The following is a 25,325-nucleotide window of genomic DNA, read 5'->3' on the forward strand; positions in this document are numbered from 1 at the left end:
ACATTCATTAAACTAATTGTGTGCATACAGTAAGCACCTTTCGACATCAAAATTTTAAGATTTTTTTTTTAAGATGTTAAAATTAAAGTCTGACAATTTTGAACCGAAAATTATTGGTATAAAATCTCAAAAGCTCCTAGCCATGCAAATATAACGATTGTTAATGCCGGCCTTATGGGCTCAGATTTGAGATAGCATAAAATATTCTTCGAATCAAACTTCTGTTTGGTTTGATTCTTCGATTAAAAAAAAATTCCACTTTGATAATTTTATCAAATGTCTGCCCAAATCGTTGCAGTAGCCAAGCCATATTTGACGGGCGACAAAGGGCGGCAAAGTCTTCTACAATTAATCCAACTTAACTAAATTTCTCAAGTTGGTAACGTTCAAGGCAAAAAAATAATTTGAACAGATTTATACAAAAGAAGGAGAAAGGAGACTGGGGAAGGAGAAGAGGAAGAAGGGAAAGGAGAAGAAGGGTCAAGAAGAGAAGATGGGTGTTTTTGAATGCCACTATGCTCAATTGAGTTCAAGTAATGACACATACCATTATTATAATTATCAGAGCGAGAAGTATACGTATTCATATAATTTTAAACATAAACTAGTATTCATTTATTTGGGACATCTAATGTTCATTCCAATTTTATTATAATTTGTGCAAGTCTTAAAGTCTACAACGTTGTTGTGGAATCTGGCAAGTATTTCTCATCTGGCAATTTTTCTGCCTTCATTTGGCTTTTTGTAATAGTAAAATCAACCCTCATCTGGTGTATACGTAAAATTCAATCCAGAGGGGGACAATTAGTTAAAAAACATAAAACGGGTGAAAGGCTTCCTAGTATTTGCGAAAGACAGCCAGAGGATATTAAGGACGCACTTACGTTTTCAAGGTACCAGAATTCATCATCTCCGTGACGAGAACAACAGTTCCTTTCGTTTCCCAAAAATCATAGTACTTCACAATGTTCGGATGATTTAAACCTTTCAAAATTTCTGCTTCAGCTTTAAATCTCTCTCGTTCTTCGCCTTTTCTTGTGTTCTGGAACAATAAAAATACGAAGTGATTACACGCCAATCTAGCTTCATAACATGCAGGGTAATTTCCACAAGAATATGTTTCTTGGCTTTCCAAGATTAAAGGCCATGTATGAACAATGAAATTTGGTTCATAGGGGAGACGGGAAAATACTTGAAAAACGAATAAAATAGGCAAATCATATGAAAAAATAAATTACGCGGGAAATCATAAACAAATCTAGAACTTTTTCAATCGGGGGGAGGGGGATGCTGTAAAAAAAAGGTAAAGTACATGAAAACGTATAGCTGGAACTATAAATAGTTTTTAGTAAAACTACAATAACGCTTTGGTCTATAGAAAGTTTTGGGGAAGGCAGAAGTTTTACTCTAACTTGGGGTGATTTCGTTTTTTTTTACTTGGATTTGATTATTCATTTTAATATCTGTTCGTTCTGGACCCATCTGTTCAGTTGTTCTTTTAATTTCTTTCGTAGTAAATCCAGTTCCTTTTAAATATGAATTAGGTACTGCTCTGTTAAACGGAACGCACTCAAGAATTATGTTGTGTTTTCATGGTTGCAGCAGTAACTGCAACCTAGTAGAGAGCGAACCACAGCCCATAGCAACCACAAGTTAAACAAGAGCTCATATGGTACTTGTGGCGAGGTTGGAAGCCAAGAGCTTCTTCCCACGAAGGTTTATTACGATCTCTTCACTCTAAGCGTTTCCCAAGATTTCCGGTTCCCCCTCCAACTCCCCCCAATCTCACCGGGTCCGGTCAGGATTTAAAATAAGAGCTCTGAGACACGAGGTCCTTCTAAATATCAAACTTCAATAAGATCCGATAACCCGTTCGTAAGTTAAAAATACCTCATTTTTTCTAATTTGACCGAATTAACTGTCCTTCGACACCTCCCCAGACGGTCAAATCGGGAAAGCGACTATTTCTTATTTAATCTGTTCGAGTCCCTGATATGCCTGTCAACTTTAAGTTAAAACGAACAGAAATTTCTCCGTGTATGAAAGGGGCTTTTCCTCCTCAACGCCCCGCTTTTTACGCTAAAGTTTAACTCTTTCTCTTAACTCTACATTTTAAAACAGTAAAAAACTTTAGCGTAAAGAGCGGGGCGTTGAAGAGGAAAAGTCCCTTTCATAAACGGAGTAATTTCTGTTCGTTTTAAGTTTTAACGTCGCTCCTTACTTTCATTTAAAAAAACTTGTTTTTTGTTTAATTTCTGGACGTTTTTGAATTAATGAATGGTTTGATCTTGGCTCTCCGCACATAAATAATTAAAACGAAATTTGCATATTAATTTGTTTGGGCTAAATGGCTTTTTCATAATTTTAATCGGAAGATTTTGAGAAAAAAAGGAGCGAAAGAGGAGGCCTAGTTGCTCTCCAGTTTTTTTTACTTAAAAAGGCAACTATGACTTTTTACGAACGTTTTCATAAGTAAAAAATATACGTAACTTACGAATTAACTTGCGTAGCGAACTTCTATATTCGTATATTTTTATTGCGTATATGAGGGGGCTTACCCAACTCGATACATCGCTCTTCACACTGAAGCTTAAATTTTGTCCCAATTCCTTAAGAATGACCCCTGAATCACAAAGGCCGTAGAATAATAGTTGAAATTACTAAAAAGTTGAAATTTACTTTAGCGTAAAGAGCGAGGTATTATGAGGACGTAAACCCCTCATATGCGTAATAATTTCTGTTCGTTTTAAGTTTTAATGCTGCTCCTCACTTTCAGTAGAAAAAACTTTTCATATTTATTTTTTCACTGTTTTTTAAATAATGCTAGAAAATCCTGCGCTCCCTCCATTGAAAGTCTCTTCCCCCATGAGAAGTTCCTCCATGGAAAGATCCTCCCACGTAACCCCCCCCCTAAACTCTCCCCCCAAACCAAACAAAAATCCCCCTGAAAACGTCTGTACACTTCCCAGTAACCATTACTATATGTAAACACAGGTCAAAGTTTGTAACTTGCAGCCCCTCCCATGGAGACTGCAGGGGAGTAAGTCTTCCCTAAAGACATAGTTATTAGGTTTTTCGACTATGGTGAATAAAATGGCTGTCTCAGAATTTTGATCCGGTGACTTTGGGGAAACAATGAGCGTGGGAGGAGGCCTAGGTGCCTTCCAATTTTTTTGGTCACTTAAACAGGGCCCTAGAACTTTTAATTTTTGTTAGAATGAGCCCTTTCGCGACATTCTAGGACCACTGAGTCGATACAATCACCCCTGGGGGAGAAAAAACAATCAAAAAAAATAAATAAATAAAATAAACACGCATCCGTGATTTGTCTTCTGGCAAAAAATGCGAAATTCCACATTTTTGTAGATAAAGGCTTGAAACGTCTACAACAAGGTCTCTGGAAACGCTGAATCTAATGGTATGATTTCCGTTAAGATCGTATGACTTTTAGGGGATGTTTCCCCTATTTTCTAAAATGAGGCAATTTCCTCAGGGTCGTAATTTTTGACGGGCAACACTAATCTTGATGAAAATTATATATTAAAAATCAGCATTAAAATGCGATTCTTTTGATGTAACTATTGGCATCAAAGTTCCATTTTTTAGAGTTTTGGTTAATATTGAACCGGGTCGCTCCTTACTACAGTTCGTTACCACGAACTGTTTGATATATCAATGTTTTGATAATAAAAGTTGTTCAACTACTGCTATAGTTTTAATGCATTTTGACAGCGCTTATACAAGTTAAGTTGCGTTCTTACCCTCTTTGTACATAAAAAAATAAGCATCCAAGAGAATCGAATATTGAACATAATTTGAGAGTAAAATCAATATGACTAACACCTATAAAACTATCATGTGGTGAAACACTATCATCCTTCGCACTAAGGACAAAATACGTGGAAAACTATCTCTACTTCATTTAGAAGATTAATTTGAATACGATTGTATATTTTTTCATTAACTATGTTTCTTCTTGAGGAAAGCTGCATCATATTAATAGATTAATAGAGGTACAGAATTACGGAACAGAGCTACAGAGGTACATATTAATAGAGGTACAGAATTATATGAACTACATAAAGTAATTTACCATAAATAACAGTTCCCTGAGACCAAGACAGTTTATCTATCAAACATGTCGTGGTAACGAACTGTAGTAAGGAGCGACCCGGCTCAGTAGTAACCGTAACTCTAGAAAATGGAATTTTTATATCAATAGTTACATCAAAAGAATTGCATTCTAGTGCTGATTTTAATCATATAAGTTTCATCAAGTTTAATCTTACCAATCAAAAGTTACGAGCCTGAGAAAATTCGCCTTATTTTAGAAAATAGGGGAAAACACCCCCTAAAAGTAATAGAATCTTAACGAAAATCACACCATCAGGTTCAACGTATCAGAGAACCTCACTGTAGAAGCTTAAAGCTCCTATCCACAAAAACGTGGATATTCGTATTTATTTCTAACGGGAAATAAAAGTTCTAGTGCCCTTTTTAAGTGACCAAAAAAATTGGAGGGCACCTAGGCCCCCTCCCACGCTCACTTTTTCCTCAAAGTCATCGGATCAAAATTCTGAGATAGCCATATAAGTCACCATAGTCAAATAACCTAAAACTATGTCTTTGGGGACGACTCACTCCCTCAAAGTATCCATGGGAGGGGCTGCAAGTTACAAACTTTGACCAGTGTTAGATATAGTAATGGTTATTTGGAAGTGTACAGACGTTTTCAGGGGAATTTTTTGGTTGGGGGGGGGGGAGAATCTGAGGGGGGGGTTACGTGGGAGGATTTTTCCATGGAGTAATTTGTCATGGGGGAAGAGAATTTCATTGAAGGGGGCACAGGATTTTCTAGAATTATTAAAAAAAATGAAAAATAAACATGAAGTTTTTTCAACTGAAAGTAAGGAGCAGCATCAACACTTAAAACGGACAGAAATTATCATGCATACGCCTCCTCATAATACTTTGCACTTTACGCTAAAGTATTTTTAGTCATTTCAACTATTTATTCTACGGCCTTTGTGATTCAGGGGTCATTCTTAAGGAATCGGGACAAAATTTAAGCTTTAATGTAAAGAGCGAGATATTGACGAGGGAATGAACCTCCTCATATACGTAATAAAAACATACGAATATAGAAGTTTGTTACGTAGGTTAATTCTTAAGTTACGTCAATTTTTTACTAATGAAAAAGTTCGTAAAAAATTAAAGTTCTAGTTGCCTTTTTAAGTAATCAAAAAATTGGAGGGCAACTAGGCCTCCTCTCCCGCTCCTTTTTTTCTCAGAATCTCCCGATCAAAACTATGAGAAAGCCATTTAGCCAAAATTAATATGCAACTTTCGTTTTAATAATTTATGTACGGTGGTCCATATTCAAAACATGCATTAATTCAAGAACATTCAGAAATTAAATAAAAAAGACAGGTTTTCTAACTGAAAGTTAGGAGCGACATTAAAACTTAAAACGAACAGAAATTACTCCGTGTATGAAAGGGGCTGTTCCCTTCTCAACGCCCCGCTCTTTACGCTAAAAATTGATACTGTTTAATAAAGTAGTTTAGCGTGAAGAGCGGGGCGTTAAGGAGGAAAAGCCCCTTTCATATACGGAGTAATTTCTGTTCGTTGTAAGTTTTAATGTCGTTCCTTACTTTCAGTTAAAAAACTTGTTTTTTTTTTATTTAATACATGGATAAATGACAAACTGAACCCTTGCATGCAACATATTCATAAGCATCTCTTTTTATCAAGGTTTTTTATTGTTTTAAAAAGAAGAGTTGTGACAAAGAGTCGAACTTTAGCGTAAAGAGTTGAGGAGGGGACAACCCATTTCATATACGGAATAATTTCTGTTCGTTTTAAGTTTTAATTTCGCTTCTTACTTGCAGTTAAAAAAACTTGTTTTTAATTTAATTAAATACCTATCCTAACCTAACCAAAATACCAACTCTATATATTAAATATTCAATTAAAATATAATTACTTCGTAGTTTTTCCACGATTTAGCTAATTGTCTCTGAATAAAGACAGATAAAACCGGTTTTCTCACATTTAAGAGAGCAAACTTCTCGAGTATGTTTGGTATAATATATAAGCGAACACCTTCCCCCCCCCTCCCTGTGTATGCATTTGTGATATGTTGTCAAGGATGCAGGGAGCGTTGGAGGCTTCTTGAAAAGTACGTTATTGGGTCCAAATATCTAGATTGCATCGCTTTTTAAACACGTGTTTTGTTAACATTCTCTGAAAGAGCCCTCAGTAAGTCCTTACAGGAATATCCTAAAATTACCCTAATAGACTATTCTTCTTTGAGTAATAAAACAAAAATGATATTCTTTCTGACCGAGAAACAATCAAAAATAAAGGTACACTTTTTTTTTTAGTTCAAAGAGAAACAGAAGGTCCCATGCTTTTTTCAAGGACTGCTTTTTGTCAGAATTTCTAAGGCGAATAATTTCAAGTGCACCACAATTTAATCTATAACTAAAAAGTGTATTTATTCTAAATATTTGAAAGCACTCAATTTTGATTCTACTAAGTTGATTCCGTTGGTTGGCGATAGCACATTAACAAACTAACAGTAGCACAGACATAGGCTATCTGACAGTTAAATCCGCTTTAAAGGATAAATACATATGAACTACTTGATCATGCAACAACTTCTATCCTTGCTCTTCCCTCCTCTCGGGGCACCAACTGGAGGTGAGGAGGGGCGCAATTGTCCTCCTGGATTTTCGAAAATACGTTTTTGTGCTTTCATTAAAAAAAATGTCCTCCATGATTTCAAAGAATACCTTTTCTTGTAACTTCATTAAAAAAAAAAAAAAAAAAAAAAAAAAAAAAAAAAAAAAAAAAAAAAAAAAAAAAAAAACTTGACCCTCCTTGTCTTGCAACAATGCGTTATTGTGCTTTCATTTAAAAAAATGGCCTCCTGGATTTCGAAAAATACCTTTTCTTGTAACTTCATTTAAAAAATGAAAAAAACTTGGACCCTCCCCCTCCCACACACACACATTTTCCTAAATTGGCGCCGCTGTCTATTTTAGGTTTAGAATTGATTTACAATAATGTAGTTTCAGTAATACGTCTTCTTTTTCGGACGAAATATGCATAATGTCACTTTCCTTGATTGTTTCTAGATAACTTCTAGCTATTAGGCTTAAAATTCATAAAGCGAGAGTAAAAAGCAGAGACTTTCTCCGAAATGGGGTTTAACCCCTTTGGGACTGCCGGAGCATGCAAGTCTCAAACGAGATTTCCAGTTACGGAACTTGGAATCTTATCGAAGGTTTGTTTAATTCCGCTACTGATTCTGCATGGTTAAACGATTAAAAAATGTAGCGAAACTGGTTTTATAAAATATTTGACGAAATCATTAAATGAAAAAATCCAGAAAATTCCTGGAAAGTAGTTTCTTAGACTTTCACCTCATCTGAAATCTGCAGGATCAGGGGGCGGTGCAGATATAAAATATCTTGTGGTCAGTTTCATTCAACCGAACCTGCTTAACAGCTATATCTACAGTTTCTGATGTCCGTACGCAATACGACCTCTCCGAGGGTAGGGCTACATTCTTTTCATGCATGGTTTATCGGATCTCAATTAGGTAATATAAGGATCAGCAGGTCGGACTTTGTCTGCAGGGAGTTCGAGTCCCATCTGGTAACGTACAGAACATTCGATGTAGGAATCAAAGCACCCTTTCAGATATTTCTAATGAGTTCCGTTTTAGCACCCATAAACTAGTCGTGTTATCAACGGCTTACAACTGTAGGATACCGTCTAGAGTGTTCACAAAGGCAATCAGAACAGAAATTGTATAGATGCGGATAATCGTAAAAAGAATTGTCGCTGTACCCGATCTGTCGTCGCTTTGTAATGTCGTCGCTCTGTAAAAACGCTAAAGTTAGACACTTTCTCTAAACTCTACTTTTTAAAACAGTAAAAAAGTTTAGCGTAAAGAGCGGGGCGTTGAGGAGGGAGCATGCCTCTTTCATATACGAAGTAATTTCTGCTCGTTTTCAGTTTTAATGTCGCTCCTTACTTTCAGTAAAAAAAACTTGTTTTTTTTATTTAATTTCTGAACATTTTTGAATTAATGCATGTTTTGGTTTTGGCTCTCCGGAGAAGAATAATTAAAACGAAATTTACGTATTTATTTTTTTGGCTAAATGGCTTTCTCATAGTTTTGATCGAAAATTTTTCAGAAAAAAAGGAGCGGAGGAGGAAGCCTAGTTGCCCCCTCAATTTTTGGAAACTTAAAAAGGCAACTAGAATTTTTAATTTTTACGAACATTTTTTTTTAGTAAAATAAATACGTAACTTACGAATTAGCTTACGCAACGAACTTCTGTATTTGTATGTTTTTATTACGTATATGAGGGGTTTATCCCCACGTCAGTACTGCGCTCTTTACACTAAAGCTTAAATTTTGTCCTAATTCCTTAAAAATGACCGCTGAATCACAAAGGCCGTAGAATAAATAGTTGAAATTACTAAAAATAATTTAGCGTAAAGAGCGAGGTATTAGGAGGAGGTAAACCCCTCATATGCGTAATAGTTTCTGTTCGTTTTAAGTTTTAATACTGCTCCTTACTTTCAGTTGAAAAAACTTCTTCATATATATTTTTTCATTTTTTTAAATAATGATAGAAAATCCTGCGCTCCCTTCATAGAAATTTTCTTCCCCCATGACAAATTCCTCCATAGAAAAGTTCCCCCAACATATATCCTTCTACTCAACAACTCCTCCCCAACCAAAAAATCCCCCTGAAAACGTCTGTACACTTCCCAATAACCATTACTATATATAAGCACTGATCAAAGTTTGTAACTTGTAGCCCCTCCCACGGGGAGTTTGGGGGAGTAAGTCTTCCCCAAAGACATAGCTATAAGGTTTTTAGACTATGCTGAATAAAATGGCTATCTCAGAATTTTGATCGGGTGACAAAATGATTTTGAACCGGTTGGGAAAATTATTGGCGCGGGAGGGGGCCAAGGTGACCTCCACTTTTTTCGTCAGTTAAAAAGAGCACTAGAACTTTTCATTTCCATTATAATGAGCCCTCTCGCAACATTCTAGGACCACTGGGTCGATACGATTACCCCTGAAAAAATAATATAAATAAAAAAAATAAATAAACACGCATCCGTGATCAGCCTTCTGGTAGATCAGTACTTCTACAGAAGAGTCCTCTGATACGCTGAATATGATGGTGTGATTTTCGTTAAGATTCTATGACTTTTAGGGGGTGTTTTCTCCTATTTTCTAAAGTAAGGCAAATTTTCTCAGGCTTGTAGCTTTTGATTGGTAAGACTAAACTTGATAAAAATTATGTATTTAAAATCAGCGTAAAAATGCGATTCTTTTCATGTATCTATCTGTTGGTATTAAAATTCCGTTTTTTAGAGTTTTGGTTGCTGCTGAGCCGGGTCACTCCATACTACAGTTCTTTACCACGAACTGTTTGATTAAATAAAAAAGACAAGTTTTTTTTAACTGCAAGTAAGGAGCGACATTAAAAATTAAAAAGAACAGAAACTATTTCGTGTATGAAAGGGGTTGTCCTCTCCCCAACGCCCCGCTCTTTACGCTAAAGTTTGACTCTTTGTCACGACTCTACCTTTTAAAACAATAAAAAAAAACTTTAGCGCAAAGAGCGAGGCATTGAGCAGAGGACAACCCCTTTCATATACGGAATAATTTCTGTTCTTTGTAAGTTTTGATGTCGCTCCTTACTTGCAGTTAAAAAACTTGTCTTTTTTATTTAATTTCTGAACGTTTTTGAATTAATGTATGTTTTGATTTTGGCTCACCACACATGAATAAATAAAATGAAATTTGTATATTTTTTTTGCTAAATGGCTTTCTCATAGTTTTGATCGGACGATTTTGCTTAAAAAAGAGTGGGGGAGGAGGCCTAGTTGCCCTCCAATTTTTGGTTACTTAAAACTGCAACTAGATTTCTTTTTTTACGAACGTTTTTGTCAGTAATAAACATACGTACCTTACGAATTAACTTACGTAGCGACTTACTTACTTCTATATTTGTGTATTTTTATTACGTATATGAGGGGATTCGCCCCCTCGACAATACCTCGCTCTTTACATTAAAAATTGAATTTAGTCCCAAATTCTTAAGAATGGCCCCTGAATCAAAGGTCGTAGAAAATTAATTGAAATTACTAAAAATACTTTAGCGTAACGAGCAAGGTAATGTGGAGGAGAGGAAACCCCTTATATACGTAATATTTCATGTTCGTTTTAAGTTTTAATGCTGCTCATTAATTCCAGTTGAAAAAAATTTGTTTATTTTCTCATTTTTTTTTAAATAATGCTAGAAAATCATGCGCCCCCTTCACGAAAATTCTCTTCCCTCCATAGAAAGATCCCACATAACCCCTGAACCACCCCAACCCCAACGCAAAAAAAATGAAAACGTTTGTACACTTTATGATAACCATTACTATATGTAAACAATGGTCAAAGTTTGTAATTTGCAGCCCCTCCCCCAGGGACTATGGGGGATTAAGTCGTCCCCAAAGACATAGTTATTCAGCGACTAAGCTGAACAGATTGGCTATCTCAAAATTTTGATCCGGTGACTTTGGGGGAAAATGTGCGTGGGAGGGGGCTTAGATACCCTCCAATTTTTTTGGTCAATTAAAAAGGGCAGTAGAACTTTTCATTTCCATTAGAATGAGCCCCCTGGCGACATTCTAGGATCATTGGGTCGATACGATCACCCCTGGAAAAAAAACAAATAAACACGCATCCATGATCTGCCTTCTGGCAAAAAACACAAAATTCCACTTTTTTGTAGATAGGAGCTTGAAACTTCTACAGTATTCTTTTGATGCAACTATTGGTATCAAAATTCCGTTTTTTTTAGAGTTTCGGTTACTATTTTCGGTCGCTCCTTACTACACAGTTCGTTACCACGAACTGTTTGAAAACTAATATTGAAAGTTGTCTAACAGCGTTTTCAGATTGACTAAGTATATCTATCACACTGGTTTATAAAAGGTCCGTAAGAATGTAAACTCTGTTCTTATTGGTGATTTGTTTATAGCTGACAGACCACAGACCATTCAAGCTCAACAGCTGGCGTCACGGAATGACAAATGATGCAGCTACAATTATGCGGAAAAAGTAAAAGGGCAAAACAAGATTTTCCCCGTGAGACATGATGGTGTGTTCCTCCGCAGCTGAAACATATGGGTATCTATTACTGCAACACTTCACGCACACTTGTCACTAGAAGTCGTCCTTGGCTTGATTTCCTCTTTCTGACAGTAAAAGTTACGGTAAAACTAACCCAAGCGAAATGAATCCATCTCCTCCTATATTTTTAATGCCTCGTCTAATTTGAGGCTTAAACAATCTAAATACAAACTCCCCACCCCACCACAAAAAAACCTGACAATCGAGTTAATATTGTTCCATTTTGCCACCTAAAGCCCACTTGGTGACCTGCTTATATTGAAGGACAACTGAACTAAACAAAAGCTTTTTATATAGCCCATTTATAACCATTGATTCATGAACATACACATATACCAGATCTAAATTTTTTCTTATAAGAAAACTTTGTGTGCTATTTCAAAGTTCCGGTCATTTCATGGTCTTCCCATGTTTTTTTCTAGTTGATTGTTTAATTTGGTCTCTTTTTCTTCCTTCGTAATTCAGGACTCCACTTGTGTCTTGTCGTTTATAGTGAGTTAAAAATAAATTATTATTATTATTATAAGATACTTAGCCTTGATACTCAAATCTTAACTGAAAAAAAGGAATTTCTTAAATACAAGGCTCCTTAAAGGGTAGGTTCATACTGAAGCTGAATGGATAAGTTACGCTAGGACATGACAACATGTTTTATTTCGGTAACTATTAATGGAAAAACCTGAGGAGGAGATACGACCTTTTAGAAAATATGAAAATGTATCCCAGTCTTTATCGATTGCATCAATTCGCTGAATCTGAATTAGTGACATGCACTTCAGACTTCTGGAATTACATATCAAGCGGGAAAGTCCCAAAGCTTAATTCATTCTGGACTTTGTTGAGTCTTGCTTAAAAATTTCTTACTTACATTTCTTTCTTAACTTTTGCAATATAGATGCATCTTGGTGTTATCAGGCAAAAGTTTTTGAAGTTGGCACCAGTTCTGATAGAACTGTCATAAATCTTCTCATGAAATCTTTATGTTATACAATGAAATTTCATTGTTTTGGATGGTTTTTTTTTGCTGGCGACTTGTTGTCGCTTGTTGACGACTCGAATGAGGGAATGTTGTTGATTTAAACTATGTTCAATTTGGCAATACCACTGTTTTGTTTGTTCCTCTTTCTAGTTCTATAATGATCATTATTCTTTGCTTGTTCTTAGTGTATTAGAGTTAGTGAATCTGTATCTAAATTTACAGTACGGTAAAGGGACACATGGAAGATTTTTTTAGGGGGAGAGGAGTCAATAAAAAAAATTGGCAATCTGGATAAGAAGTATCCAGAAATACTGGAGAATCTGGGAGCCGGTGTTTTCCCCCAAGGAAATCCCCCATCTCAGAAAATTCCACACGCAAAATTGAGCAGCCACAGAGAAAGTAAAAAATAGATACCTCAAGATGTCGATCAGATGTCCAAAAGATCAGAAGGACCAGATATCAAAAACAGTTTTAGGACAGGGACTGGTTGGTTTTTAACCACTTTCAGCTTCAAAGAAAATGATTAGAACTATTAATGTCTGATCGAATAAACATCTTCCGAAGTTTCTACGACCACGAGGGGGAGTTTGGAGATGAGGAAGGGGGAGCTCCCCTCCTATACGAAACAAATTCTGCTAATGTTGGGTTTACTGTTACTCTTTGATTTCATAATAACATTGTAGATCAGAAACATTCCCAGAAATCAAGATATATCAAATTTCACTTTCTACCTCCCCCCCCCCTGGCCCTTCATTAGAATCAGTTTTGTATTTACCTGACGACTCAATAAGTTAGAATGTTTTGGCACTAAAATACACGCTCTGAGGCATCATGACTACCTCAAAATTTTTATCAGATGCGTTTGGGGAAAATGGGGTGGGGAATGATTTTCCGTGGAAAACACCAAGAATCGGTAAACTTAGCAATCCATGAGGGAACAAGCCTAACCCCTTCTTGTTCATCAATGGTTGAGAATGCACAGAAACTTGCACATATGAGTGGGAGGAGGTTCTCCGAGATTGGTTTGAATGATCTCAAGAGAAGAGAAAAATGGCATAAAAGGGTTCATTTTTTTCTCGTTTTCACAACCCCCACCCAAAAAACTCCGTTCCCTTAAAGGTTGAAACTGTCTGCATTTACGAGCATTGGAAAACTTGGAGCATTCAGGCTTCAAATAACTTCATTGCGTGGAGGAAATTTTTTTAAACAAATTTAAGAACACGCAGGACTGAGTCGGCCACCTATTGAAAGAGGGTTTCTTTAGTTAAACAATGAATTGCTAAGTTTTATTTTTGTTTTGTTGGCCCATTACAAGCTAAGCTTCTTGGGCTTCGTAATTACTTTATGTTTTGTAATTGTTTTTTTAGTATTAATGAATTGATTGAATAATTGATTGATTGAAGCGAGGGGGGTCTACCCCTTTGTACTTATGCTGCTAATCATTCATGTTTTTGAAAGAGGCGTCACCATCCCTAACTTTGAATATTTTTACTCTTGAGGTAAATAACAAAGAAGCAGGTTGAAGCGCGTATAATACTATATAGCCTATTAAAATGGATATCACCAAGAACTCTTACAGCAGAAAAACATTTTCATTTTAACTGACAATCTTGATTATCTGGTATTTTGTGGGCTATTACAGCAGAATAAACCCAATTAAAGCCACAGGAAAGGCAACGGGAGAGATCACAGAATCAAATAGGGAGGAAAAACTCTCCTGGACTTTGATTATGCTGATGACTTAAGCGTCCTAGATGAAAGCGTGAGCAAAATAAATGAACTTTTAGAAGTTTTGCGTGTTCAGGGTGCTAGAAGAGCTTTGAAAATTAATGTTAAGAAGACTAAATCACTAAGGCTAGGAATAAGTGAAGATGAAAAGGTGACGGTGGGTAACGAAAAGATTGATCAAGTGGGCAGCTTCACTCATCTTGGTAGTATTATTAGTAAAGACGGTGGGAGCAGTGAAGATGTTAAAGGTAGAATAGCCAACGCTCAGGGTATTTTTCCGAAGTTAAAAAAAATTTTTTGGAAGAATAGGAAGAAAAGTCTGCAAACCAAGATTAGAAAATTGGAAGGTACAGTGACGGCAGTGGTCAAATATGGCTCTGAAGCATGGGCGCTCCAAAAAGTGGATAAAGATCTACTAGATGTTTTCCCGGAAAATTGCCTACGGATTGTTTTGGGTACCCGGCTGACTGGTCGTATTTCAAGCAGTAGGCGGTAAGTAAAATGTGGGTCAATCCCGCTTTCTAGGGCTATAATGAAAGAAAGGTTGAGATGGCTAGGGCACGTTCTGTGGATGAAGGATGACAGATTGCCGAAAATTGTCCTTTTATGCCAACTGTCTAGGGCTAAACGGAAAGCAGGGTCGTCCTCGTCTGGGGTGGGAGGATGTCATAAAGAAAGATTTAAAGGAAATAGAAACTTCCTAGGAGGGTGTAAAGAGGGAGGCTTTGAATAGGTTGGGATAGAGGAGGAGCATATGTAACTGTTTTGGCCTCAGGCTGCTTGGTGCTGCGGTGAGTTGTTAGTAGTAGTAGTAATGGTTATTGGGTGTATATTTCAACAAAAATTATCATAGAGACTGTCCCCACCTAAAAATCCGATGTCAACCTCGGGCATATTTTGGAAAATGGGAGCCTAAATGCGAGTTTTTCAACGCATCTATATTTTGGCCCCAAGGACAGGACCTTGGTGTCCTTGCGCTTGAATGAAGTTCTTCTTCTCTGTTTTGTAAAAGCAGGTAAGACTTTTGGCTAGTCTTTTCGTCAGTCTTTGGGAAAAATAATAAACAACAGATCTTGAACAAGTTGGCTAGATGCAAGAGTTGCCAGTATTGATTGTTTCCTAAGGAGAAGTTCATCATTCGTAAAGAAACTTGAAATATTAACTTTGATGTGTTTTAAGTGCTGAATATAATTTCCATTTATGTTCAGAAGAATTGTCTGACAATTGACCAACAACAAAAACATATTAAATAGTTTTATGACTCTTGCAAAACAATCCCATATGCAGAGAAATAACCAGGATTAATTCATAAGCGAAAATCTTGCCATTTGTCAGATCAAAACAACGAAGTCGGTAATCATTTATAGTGCTTTTGAGCCGATACTGAGAGAAATGTTTATTATAGACGGCTGAGATTCTCGATTTGCGAGAGAAGGTACACAAAACGTACATAAGATATATTTCAAGGGGATTTCTAAATCCTAAAAATGTAAAAAAAGGCTAATAAAAAAAACATACGAAATTATGGAGCATGTATATGGCCAGCTATGTACTTGACCGCTTCGTGTACATTGAAGGTTCAAGGTTCAAGATTTTATTATTAATACCATATTTACACATATTGCATTTACAACATATTGAATTCACGACAAGGAAAACTAGACGGAGTCGGGAACAAAAACACAACACATAAATTTAAATTAATCGTATTTCTACTAATATTCAATATATATATATATATATATATATATATATATATATATATATATATATATATATATATATATATATATATATATATATATATATACACACATATATATATATATATATATATATATATATATATATATATATATATATATATATATATATATATAAATATATATATATATATATATATATATATATATATATATATATATATATAAATATATATATATATATATATATATATATATATATATATATATATATATATATATATATATATATATATATATAAACCAAAATCTTTAATTTTCTAATCCCTACTGCCCTCAAAAATAAAATACAAAACAATAGATAACTCACCTTTCCAGACTCCTCAATCCACAAAAAAAAATCAAAGTTTTATTAACTTTATTCAACTCATCAACAGGAGAAAAAGGGCCAACCCCCTCCCCAAAAAAAAAATACTATACAAAAGAGGCGTACAAATGTATGTACATATTTAATATATTCTCTGAGGCCAACCTGACTCTTATAAATAACAAGTGTAGATGGTAATAAGCTTACCTAAGCTATGGATGTAAGGCGATTGATTTTCTTCAAACGATAATTTCGACAGGACCTATGCCTGTCATCATCAGGTTCAAATTCCTGATGGTAACAGGCACAGGTCCTATCAAAATTATCGTTTGAAGGACACCAATCCCCTCACATCCATAGCTTAGGTAAGCTTATTACCATCTACCATTATGATGGATGTACAAGCACATATAAATACATATGCCAATATACACATTCATACATGTACATACTTATTAACAAATTACATCTTCATTAGGCATTCCTGAATTTTGTTTTTAGTGTTGATAGGGGAAGGGGTGGATTACAATTTTTACCAAACTTATTCCACATTGTAGTTAAACTATTTCTTAGTGAACAACGCGATCTCTCGGATTTAATTAGCGACTGACAGACTATCCATCGCCTCCTGGACTGTCGACATGAATCCACCTCATCCACTACCTGTAACAGCTTATATTCATAAAAATACGCAGGCAATGCCTTCTTACGATACTGAACAACAAACAGAACTGACTTAACAAATTACATCTTCATTAGGCATTCCTGAATTTTGTTTTTAGTGTTGGTAGGGGAAGGGGTGGATTACAATTTTTACCAAACTTATTCCATACTGTAGTTAAACTATTTCTTAGTGAAAAACGCGATCTCAGATTCATAAAAATACGCAGGCAATGCCTTCTTACGATACTGAACAACAAACAGAACTGACTGAAACATTACAAACTGGTTAACTGGAAAGATATTCAATATAACATACATACTCTGAGTACTTGATTTGTTTGGTAGCGAAACAGGAGATAGAAAATATTCTTTCAGTACTCGTAATCCTTTATTCTATTGTCTCTAGAGTGGAAGCAAGTGGCTCCTAAATGTTTTGGAATAAACAAGTGGGTAAAAATTAAGCTAATAATACACTAAGCTAAAATAGACGGACCTCAATGCGTTATAAGGTAAAGTAAAATTCAGGTGACGAATCATTCCAACATTCCTGCTTAATTTCAACTGAAGATGTCTAATATGGTGCTTAAATGACAGGTTTTCATCAATGATAATTCCTCAGTAACGTACAAAGCTAACACGCTCAATACGCACGTTCTTTGAAGCCTCAACTCACTGGAGTCCAGTACAAGAAGTTGAACTCCGAGAGTAAATAACAAATTTCGGCTTCTCAGAATTTGCTGTCACACGATTAGACTTAAACCACAACGGAGCTCTATCAATTGACTGACATATATTTTGCCGAAGTATCAGACGGACCTCACCCCAAATCATCCGCAAAAAAACACTTTCCAAGATCCTTTGACGACTCACTCAAGTCATTGATATAAATCTAGAAAAGCAAGGGGCCAAGTAAAGGTCCTTGAGGGATCCCAACGTTGATCGACTGCTGCACTGTTCTTGGTGTGGAATCACCATCATCAACGAATTTTATACGATCATATAATTAAAGAGCAGACTGGTCCTATAATCCCATAATGATATAGTTTATGTTTCAAAATACGATGGGAAATTGTGTCGAATACTTTTTTGATGTCAAAAAATACAGTTTCTGGAGTATCACCCTTATCTTTAAAGTCATGAATAAACTGAGTAACATCTAGAACCGCATGTTAGATAGAATGGTTTCAAAATTGAAGACTTCGTACATATTGTACATTGGATGTAACACCAGGTTGCAACATGGAGAAATAGGAGTCAGGGTTGGAGGCAAGAAGTAAGATACACCCAGGCCTAATTATTGGGACAGCTACTTCGATGTCGCCCCGAAAATTTAAGTCAAAAGAGCTATACCTTTATTTTCAAGCGTCTAAGTTGAATACGACGTGTAACCTAACTATTCAATGTAGTTGCAATGGCAAAGTCTTTTTACATCTGAATCTGGGATTGGTATCATAATCTAATTCAGATCAAAAGTCGGGATCAATTGAAAGCATCCTATATCCAAACCGGTTGAATACACTATACGTTCTCCAGTGTGAAGTTTTGTGCTGAAATCAATTTAGCATGCAGATATTGCTCTTCTTTTTAATTTACAGTATTATTTTGTCTTTTGTTTTTTTTTATCCTACTTTGCATACTTTCTTTTTTGTAAACTCTAAATGATTGCTCTGAATGGTAGTGGTTTGGGACGCAGAGTAGGTCCAATCAAAACCAGTGTAGAGGTAGGGTAGTTTTACCCCAATATACTGATAGTCTTTCTACTAGCCCGCTGAAATTAGTAGCTCAGGCTAAGCGTAAAAAGAGATCGTACTTTATGGCGGATGTTCCTTCTTCAAAACGAGCTTGTCCCGACCGGTCTATCTGTAACTTGCACCGAAAGGACAAGATATTCATATCATCGGATTCAATAGTTTCAGGTCTATACATTTCCCAAGGCAGAATTACGATATGCTTAGACTTTTTCTTAGAAAATTATCGGAACTTAAGTAAAAAAACAGGGAAATAGTCCAATTTTTGCATGGTTCTGTCGCGTGTTCAGCGTATTTTTCAATTAAAAAAAAATATAACTCGGTGTGTGGATAAAGTGGGATCTTGACTACCAAATGATAGTAAAATTGTCGTTTTATGTTCAAATACTAATACCGTAGGACTGCAGAAAAACAACGTACCGAAAATTTGCACAGGGAGCATAAATTCTTTAATAAAACGATTACACAATGGTGAAGACTTTTTATTTGCTCTGATGTTACTTGCTTTGGTGCATGCAATCAAACAATTTCTGGAAATTTTAACAAACCAAGGAACTCACAACTAGCTCAAGGCCTAAGTAGGCTCTGCCAAAGGTGCCTTAACTCTCCCTAAATTTCTAAGAAAACATCTTATAAAGTTTTAGTTTTACTGTTTTCGTGCCTTTTCAAACCGGTTTTTTGAGTATTTTAAATAATATTCGAGCTAATTCCCCTAAAGATTCTACGTCATCAATTTCTTTATTACGCCACGTATTTTCCTTATTATTTCTGTTTACTTCCTTTATTCTGCATAGTATTGTCCCTTAGTCGTTTTAAGTTTGTTTGTTTTTCTCTCTCTTTCCCATCCTCTTTGACAAGGATTTCCAGGTGTGGCATCCAAATGGCGGAAAATTCTTGTCGTAAAATTGTCTGGAGTTAAGCTTCACTTCCTTTTTTCACATTCTAAAGCTTGATGAAAAGCAGTTTGTAGTTAGAAAACTCGCTCAAACTTCATTTTACAAATAGATTTTAGACGAAACCAAGACTGTTTGGATCCTGCCTGCACACTAAGATTGGTGAATGTTGCCCAAACATTGTCCGATGTCCCCCCCTCTTTCTCTCTCTCCCTCCTAAAAAAATGGAGCCACGGTAAAACCTATGAAAATCTGGATGTTTCTAAATAATAAGAAAACGCCACTTTTTAAGTTAACAGATTCGTCCAAACAGAACTGACGTGGGATGCGTTCCCTTCGAAATAATGATCCCAGTTACTCTCCAACTGCGTCCCCATCTTTGATTTCTGTTACCCTGTGATTATACAAATGGGATCATTTTTGGGAAGTGCGAAAACGACGAATCGTAGCTTAAAATTCCAGATTAATATGATAATTGTTTTAATGACTTCCATCGAATTATTATACACGACCGATTAGCGATGAAGACTTTAAAAGAGCATTAACAGTATTTCAAAGTTCTAAAACAGGAAACAGTCAGATAAGGGTGAATATAGAAGCTTTCCGCACTTTTCTTAGATCTAACTTGGACAATGGATTCATTTTTGGAATGCCATTTCACCTAGATTCATTTTTTTTTTTTTACATCCCTGAGTTAGTCCAGAATTACTACTCCTGCGTATTCCTTTTATCAAATTTCTTCATAGTATATTCCTTGCATCATAAAATGGAAAAGTGAGTAAAACTTGTGATATTTTAATTTGAGCGTATTTTAAATCACAAGAACAAGAGTAGACAGTAAGTTACAAGATAAGAGAGGAAGTAGGCTCAGAGACACACAGTCAGGCACACCTTCGTGATACAAAGTGCAACGCCATATGAGTTAATTATTGTAAGTCGCGACTTGAAATAATCCCCCAGATTGTATTTAATCGATTTTGTACACTTTTTATAGTCTACTTTGTCTAAACGTTTCTCCATATAAACACACCAAGTTTTGGCAAGGCTATTACAGTCAATGATTTTAATAAGCATTCTTCCTTAAAAATCTATGACTAATCACCCTACCTCTTATGCATCCACCCATTTAGAACTATTGAATGTGCAAAAAATAAGAGACCAGATGTTTTCATATAAAGAAAAATAATGCAGAAATTGAATTTTCCAAAGGGAAAAAAAACTAGTCTAAAACTCGAAAATACAATTGAGTAGTCAGATAAAGTTTCTTAGGCATCAAATATATGCATACATATCAAAAATACAAATATATCATAAGCTAAATATTCTAGCTATTTCTAAAAGAACGAAAAAGTGTATATAACGCATTCTGAAATATAAATAGAACCTTTTAAGTATACTAACAGCCAAATAAGATACAGCAAGACAGAGTTTGCCAATTCGACAGAGCCTGCTAATTTTAAAATTGAGGCTGCAAAATCTCAAATTTGACAAACAAAAAGGTTAGGTAACGCATTTCGAATTATCACAACCAATATGAGCTTCGAACGTACTCTTTAATGCATTATGTTTTTCCTAAGTTTTGGCTGTTTGCCCCAATGTCTGTTGGGACCTTTTCATTTCGGACAGTGTTCAACTAAAATTGGATATTTTGAGCTCTATTGGAGGGTGATTTCTTAATGGGCCGTGATATCGCGGAGAAAAGTCTCAAGTCTTGGACAAAGTATTACAAACAAACCTGATACAAAGGAACTAATGTCTTCCTCGCAGTCGTTCAATCTAAGAACCTTTCAAAAGGCACAAATAAGGGCATATTAAAATTGAGCATGTATGCAGCGAGGGAGGGGGGACTGGGACCTGGTCCTCTTTGCTGTGAAAAATCAGTACTAGTAGGTAATTCTAAGATTCATCCCCTCCGATAGTTTTTTAACTTTCGTATAATTTCTCGTTCTCCTGCTTGATAAAAAAAAAAACATGGAAAATAGATATTTTCCAAGTTATTTGTTTGTTTTCCCAGAATGTCCCTTAGAGAGGAGGGGGGAGAGCTAAGAGGAATTTAAAAGAATTTTCCTTGCGTTGCCGGTAGCTGTTCACACATTCTGACCAATGGAGGACGAAATGCCTAAAAAAAAGTTTAGGGAGACAATTACCAATATTAAGGAAGTAGTCTCCTCCTACGATCTGGTGCGTACATACAATATTTGCCGACTGTTGATGTTATAATGTAATTACAAAGTGAAATTTACTTCCGCTGTTTGTCTTATGCCAACCGTGCGTCATGGCCATTTAGTGTCAGTAATCCTGGAATGTGAACCATAATTGCTTGCGTGCACCAGCTAGTTCACGGAATTATTTACTGTCTGATTCTCTGTGAAGTATGGAATGATGTTTTTGGACATAGAACTGAGTGATTTTTGCAATTGAATTTGCACCGAGATATAATTAGCTGATTCCAGAGCCAACATAATACTTCTTAATTTTAGGTTTATGCAGATATTGAGGAGAATAAGCCTATAGCCATCTGAAAAGTGGATGTAGCCTGAATATAATTTTTTTAGGAGGGGATGACGACAGGAAACTTTCAACCCTTTGAAAACTCTTTCAACCCTCAAAACGGTGGTCATTTTATGTCAGAAATATTTTTTGTCTCTCGTTTTGACTGTATTCCACTTACTTTCTACTCCTTGAACACGTTCTATTCCTTCAACAGAACTTCAAAATTTCCTCGATCTGCACGGGACCAAGTAAAAAATCTGGCGTTTGGGCTGATTGACTTAGGAACGAAAGAGCAGGAACACAGGCATTTCATAAGCCAATCCTTCGAGTGATCCAACAGGGAGTGTTTTTTCTTGTTACAGCCGGATATCTAGTCACGGTAAGGCTTACCCCTACCCTCACCGAAATTTACAGCAAATGTTCTTTTATATAAACAACGGCTAAAAAATAATGTTACTAGGCGAACCCCCCTCCTTAGGGTGAGTTTTTCTCTCCGCAAAAAGAATCTATGCTAAGCTATGCAATTGAGGATAGCGATTTTGCATTTAGGAATCACTTTACGCCTACAGAGGTTGGATTGGGACCAGCCCCCTAATACACAACGTAGATATTAACAATGTGTTGAAACCTGAACGCCCTATTTGGCAGATAGGCTATACTGGTGACAAGAATTTAGGTCAATCCCTCCTCTAATCTTTAAACCTATATTTGGGTACCTATAGACCTATAGGCAAGTACAACATAATTTCTTATTTCCCACCAAGTTTGCTTGAGATAGGACGATCCGTTCTAAACGATATGATGACAATAACTTTACCCCCCTCCCCCCGGGTTGCATCTAGACCTGGTCGCATAGAGGCAGTGTTAGGACATTAGTTCTCATACCCCATCGTGCATGGTTGAGATCAAACAACCAGTTTTTTGGTATTTAGAAAATTAAATTTTAGGTATTCAATATGTGGTATTTACATATCAATGTAAAAGAACATTGGTATTTAGTACACCAACTTGGTAGTTTTTCGGAGCTGACGTTTACCCCTCCCCCTCCCCCCGAAAATAATCCCCGCGGCTGGTTGGTCTCCAATCACTTTCAACTTATAAATGTAACCTTCCCCCGCAACTGTGAGTCGGATCAGGGTCATGCTTGTTTCGGTCCAGTTTTTAAGGCTACGCTTTACATGCCTAAAACATTATAATTTCCGAACATAAAAGTCAGATGTAGGGAATTTCGAAATCGACCTTTTCCAAAATTAATTCCTGGAAACCAAAAAAGGATCTAGAATTGGCGTCTCAGGAACAATAAGAGATAATTTACTGCTCTATACAAGTCTGACAAATATGTGATCCCTAAGAACTTTACTTCCACAGGTAGGATAGTTTCTTCTATTTTTAATTAATCATTAGGCTTGTCTCTTACCCTTTTTGGTTTACTAACCTCTGATCACCAGACAAATAACCTACGAAAGTATTACGGCTGCCTAAAAGAAAAGGACCAAAACTCAAAAATCAAGCAGGGAAATGTATACAAACCAGGCCTCGGTAAAATTGCCTATTTGTTTTCCAGAGCTTGCGGTTTTAACTCTAGTGGGTAAGTCAAAAAAGAAAAGAAGGGACAACAGATAGCGTCAGGGATATAAAGACCTGTTTATTCTTCCCTAGCTGGTGGTATTACCATAAATTACGAGGAATAACGTCAAAAAGTTCGGATTAGTTTTAGTATCCGTTCAATTCCTAATGGTGTTATCTACTATACAACTGATGAATTATGACGTCTGACTTTTCACGCAGTTTTTGTTGTATATGAGCACTATTCGATATTATCCGAAGAAATTATAATTTCCTGATATTTTGTGGTGTGGGACCCCCCTACTCACCCCTTGTGCGCACTTCCATGTTCGTTACAGACTCGAAGTGTTTATGCGGCTGAACACTAGCTGCTTAATTTTCGCTTACATCACATAGGAAGCGTATATTCTTCAAGGTTCACCACGATTAACCTTATTAACCGAGAAACTGTAAGTTAGTAATCTGACTATGACACAGCAAACTATTTGACAATTGACACAACAGAGGTGATAAGACACTACAGTACGCAATAGTCAAGTTTAGGAAATGGGAGTTACTAACCTCAAAGCGAAACTAATCAAACGTGTAAGTACTTCCTTTAAAACAAAACCCCAACGACCATAGTCAGCGACAGCTTTTAATTACTCAAATTGGAATTCGATTTTGGTGATAACCTCATGGCTGGTAGCTTTAATACACATTTAGTCTGGACGCAATTGTGGGATTTTAGCCTCAAAGCACTTGATTGGATTTTAACTTGAACCGGTTCATAAAGAAATATACCTTAAAGGGAACACGAATAAGCAATATAGCTTCTTTCTCCAATCTATAGTTTATGTGTTTCAAACAGTTTTTTGGGGCTTCTAAGAGGTACAAATAACAATACAGTTCAAATATTTGGTCCAACATTACATAATATTCGGAATAAGCTAAACATTCGCCGATTATCGCGGATGGGTTTATTTCGTTCTGAGATTTGTTTTCAAAAGCATACTAATCTTAAATTTCTAAGCATACAATATTCGGAGCTTGTGTATATTTATTCCCATAACTTCTTACAGTGGGTTCTGAAGCAAGCCTTATTCTTAAGCATTACGCCCTTTGTCCATGCAGGTTTTGCGAGTGCATATAAATACATGAAAGAAAAATCAGTTTAAGATTGTGCAAGAATCTTCGTGTAGAAATCGTTTACCATGTTGATGTCAAAAACAAATTGCTATACGGTACCACTAATTGACTCTCACAGCTACACTAAACATGAAAAGGGTAGCTCTTGTTCGGTAATTTTTTTTTTCTTGGCGACATGAAAAGATGATAACTGCGTCAAAACCATACGACTGATTTACAATGTCTTAATTGTTCAGTAGGTAAACAGGAGACAATGTGACCGAACTGTGGCGAGAACCTTTCAACTTAAAAGACCAAGCCAAGAATTGTTACGTCTTATAAAATTTAAATTAACCTGCCTTTGAATATCCCAAAACATATGGGGTCAAAAAAAAGAGCTTAAGAAATCGAAATAAGCAGGTAGGCTAAAGTCGAAAAACACAATTTAAATAGAAAGCATCGACCAAAGTAGGGTAGTTATTGCCAGCTGCTTAAAAAGATAGTGCCTTATTTGTAATATTCGGAGATATTATGTAACTTTTAAGACAAAAATAAGCCCTCGAACCTTCCTTTCCACTTATCAATTTTTTTTTCAGGCCATCCAACAGAAAATTTTCGTGAACGCACATGCAGATGATTTCCAGCCGTGACAGCGCTGGAGAAAACTATTGGACATGATTCATGCAAGTGCTATGTCCTTTATTTTTCGAAAATGTTAATAAACTAGCTTTTCGTGAAATAACACAAACAATTTCCAACTGAACGAGAGTCAGTAAAGTCCGTTTATTTAAGCTTAAGAAAGATGGGGTCAGTAGATATTTTCATTAAGTCTATTAACTTGAATCAGTAAT

General features: G+C 35.9%; 1 protein-coding gene across 5 annotated transcripts in view; it reads right to left on the bottom strand.

Moving 5' to 3' along the window:
* The window catches only part of LOC136034603 (uncharacterized), a 146,162-nt gene that overhangs the window by 92,920 nt on the left and 27,917 nt on the right, over positions 1-25,325 (bottom strand). For all 5 annotated transcript variants that reach the window (XM_065715876.1, XM_065715871.1, XM_065715874.1 and 2 more), the window contains exon 3: positions 885-1,042. In XM_065715876.1, the coding sequence (XP_065571948.1) occupies positions 885-1,042 (158 nt within the window). The remainder of the gene's footprint in view (positions 1-884; positions 1,043-25,325) is intronic.

This window comes from Artemia franciscana, chromosome 13 (genome assembly GCF_032884065.1).
Source record: "Artemia franciscana chromosome 13, ASM3288406v1, whole genome shotgun sequence".
Classification (NCBI taxonomy): Eukaryota; Metazoa; Arthropoda; class Branchiopoda; order Anostraca; family Artemiidae; genus Artemia; species Artemia franciscana.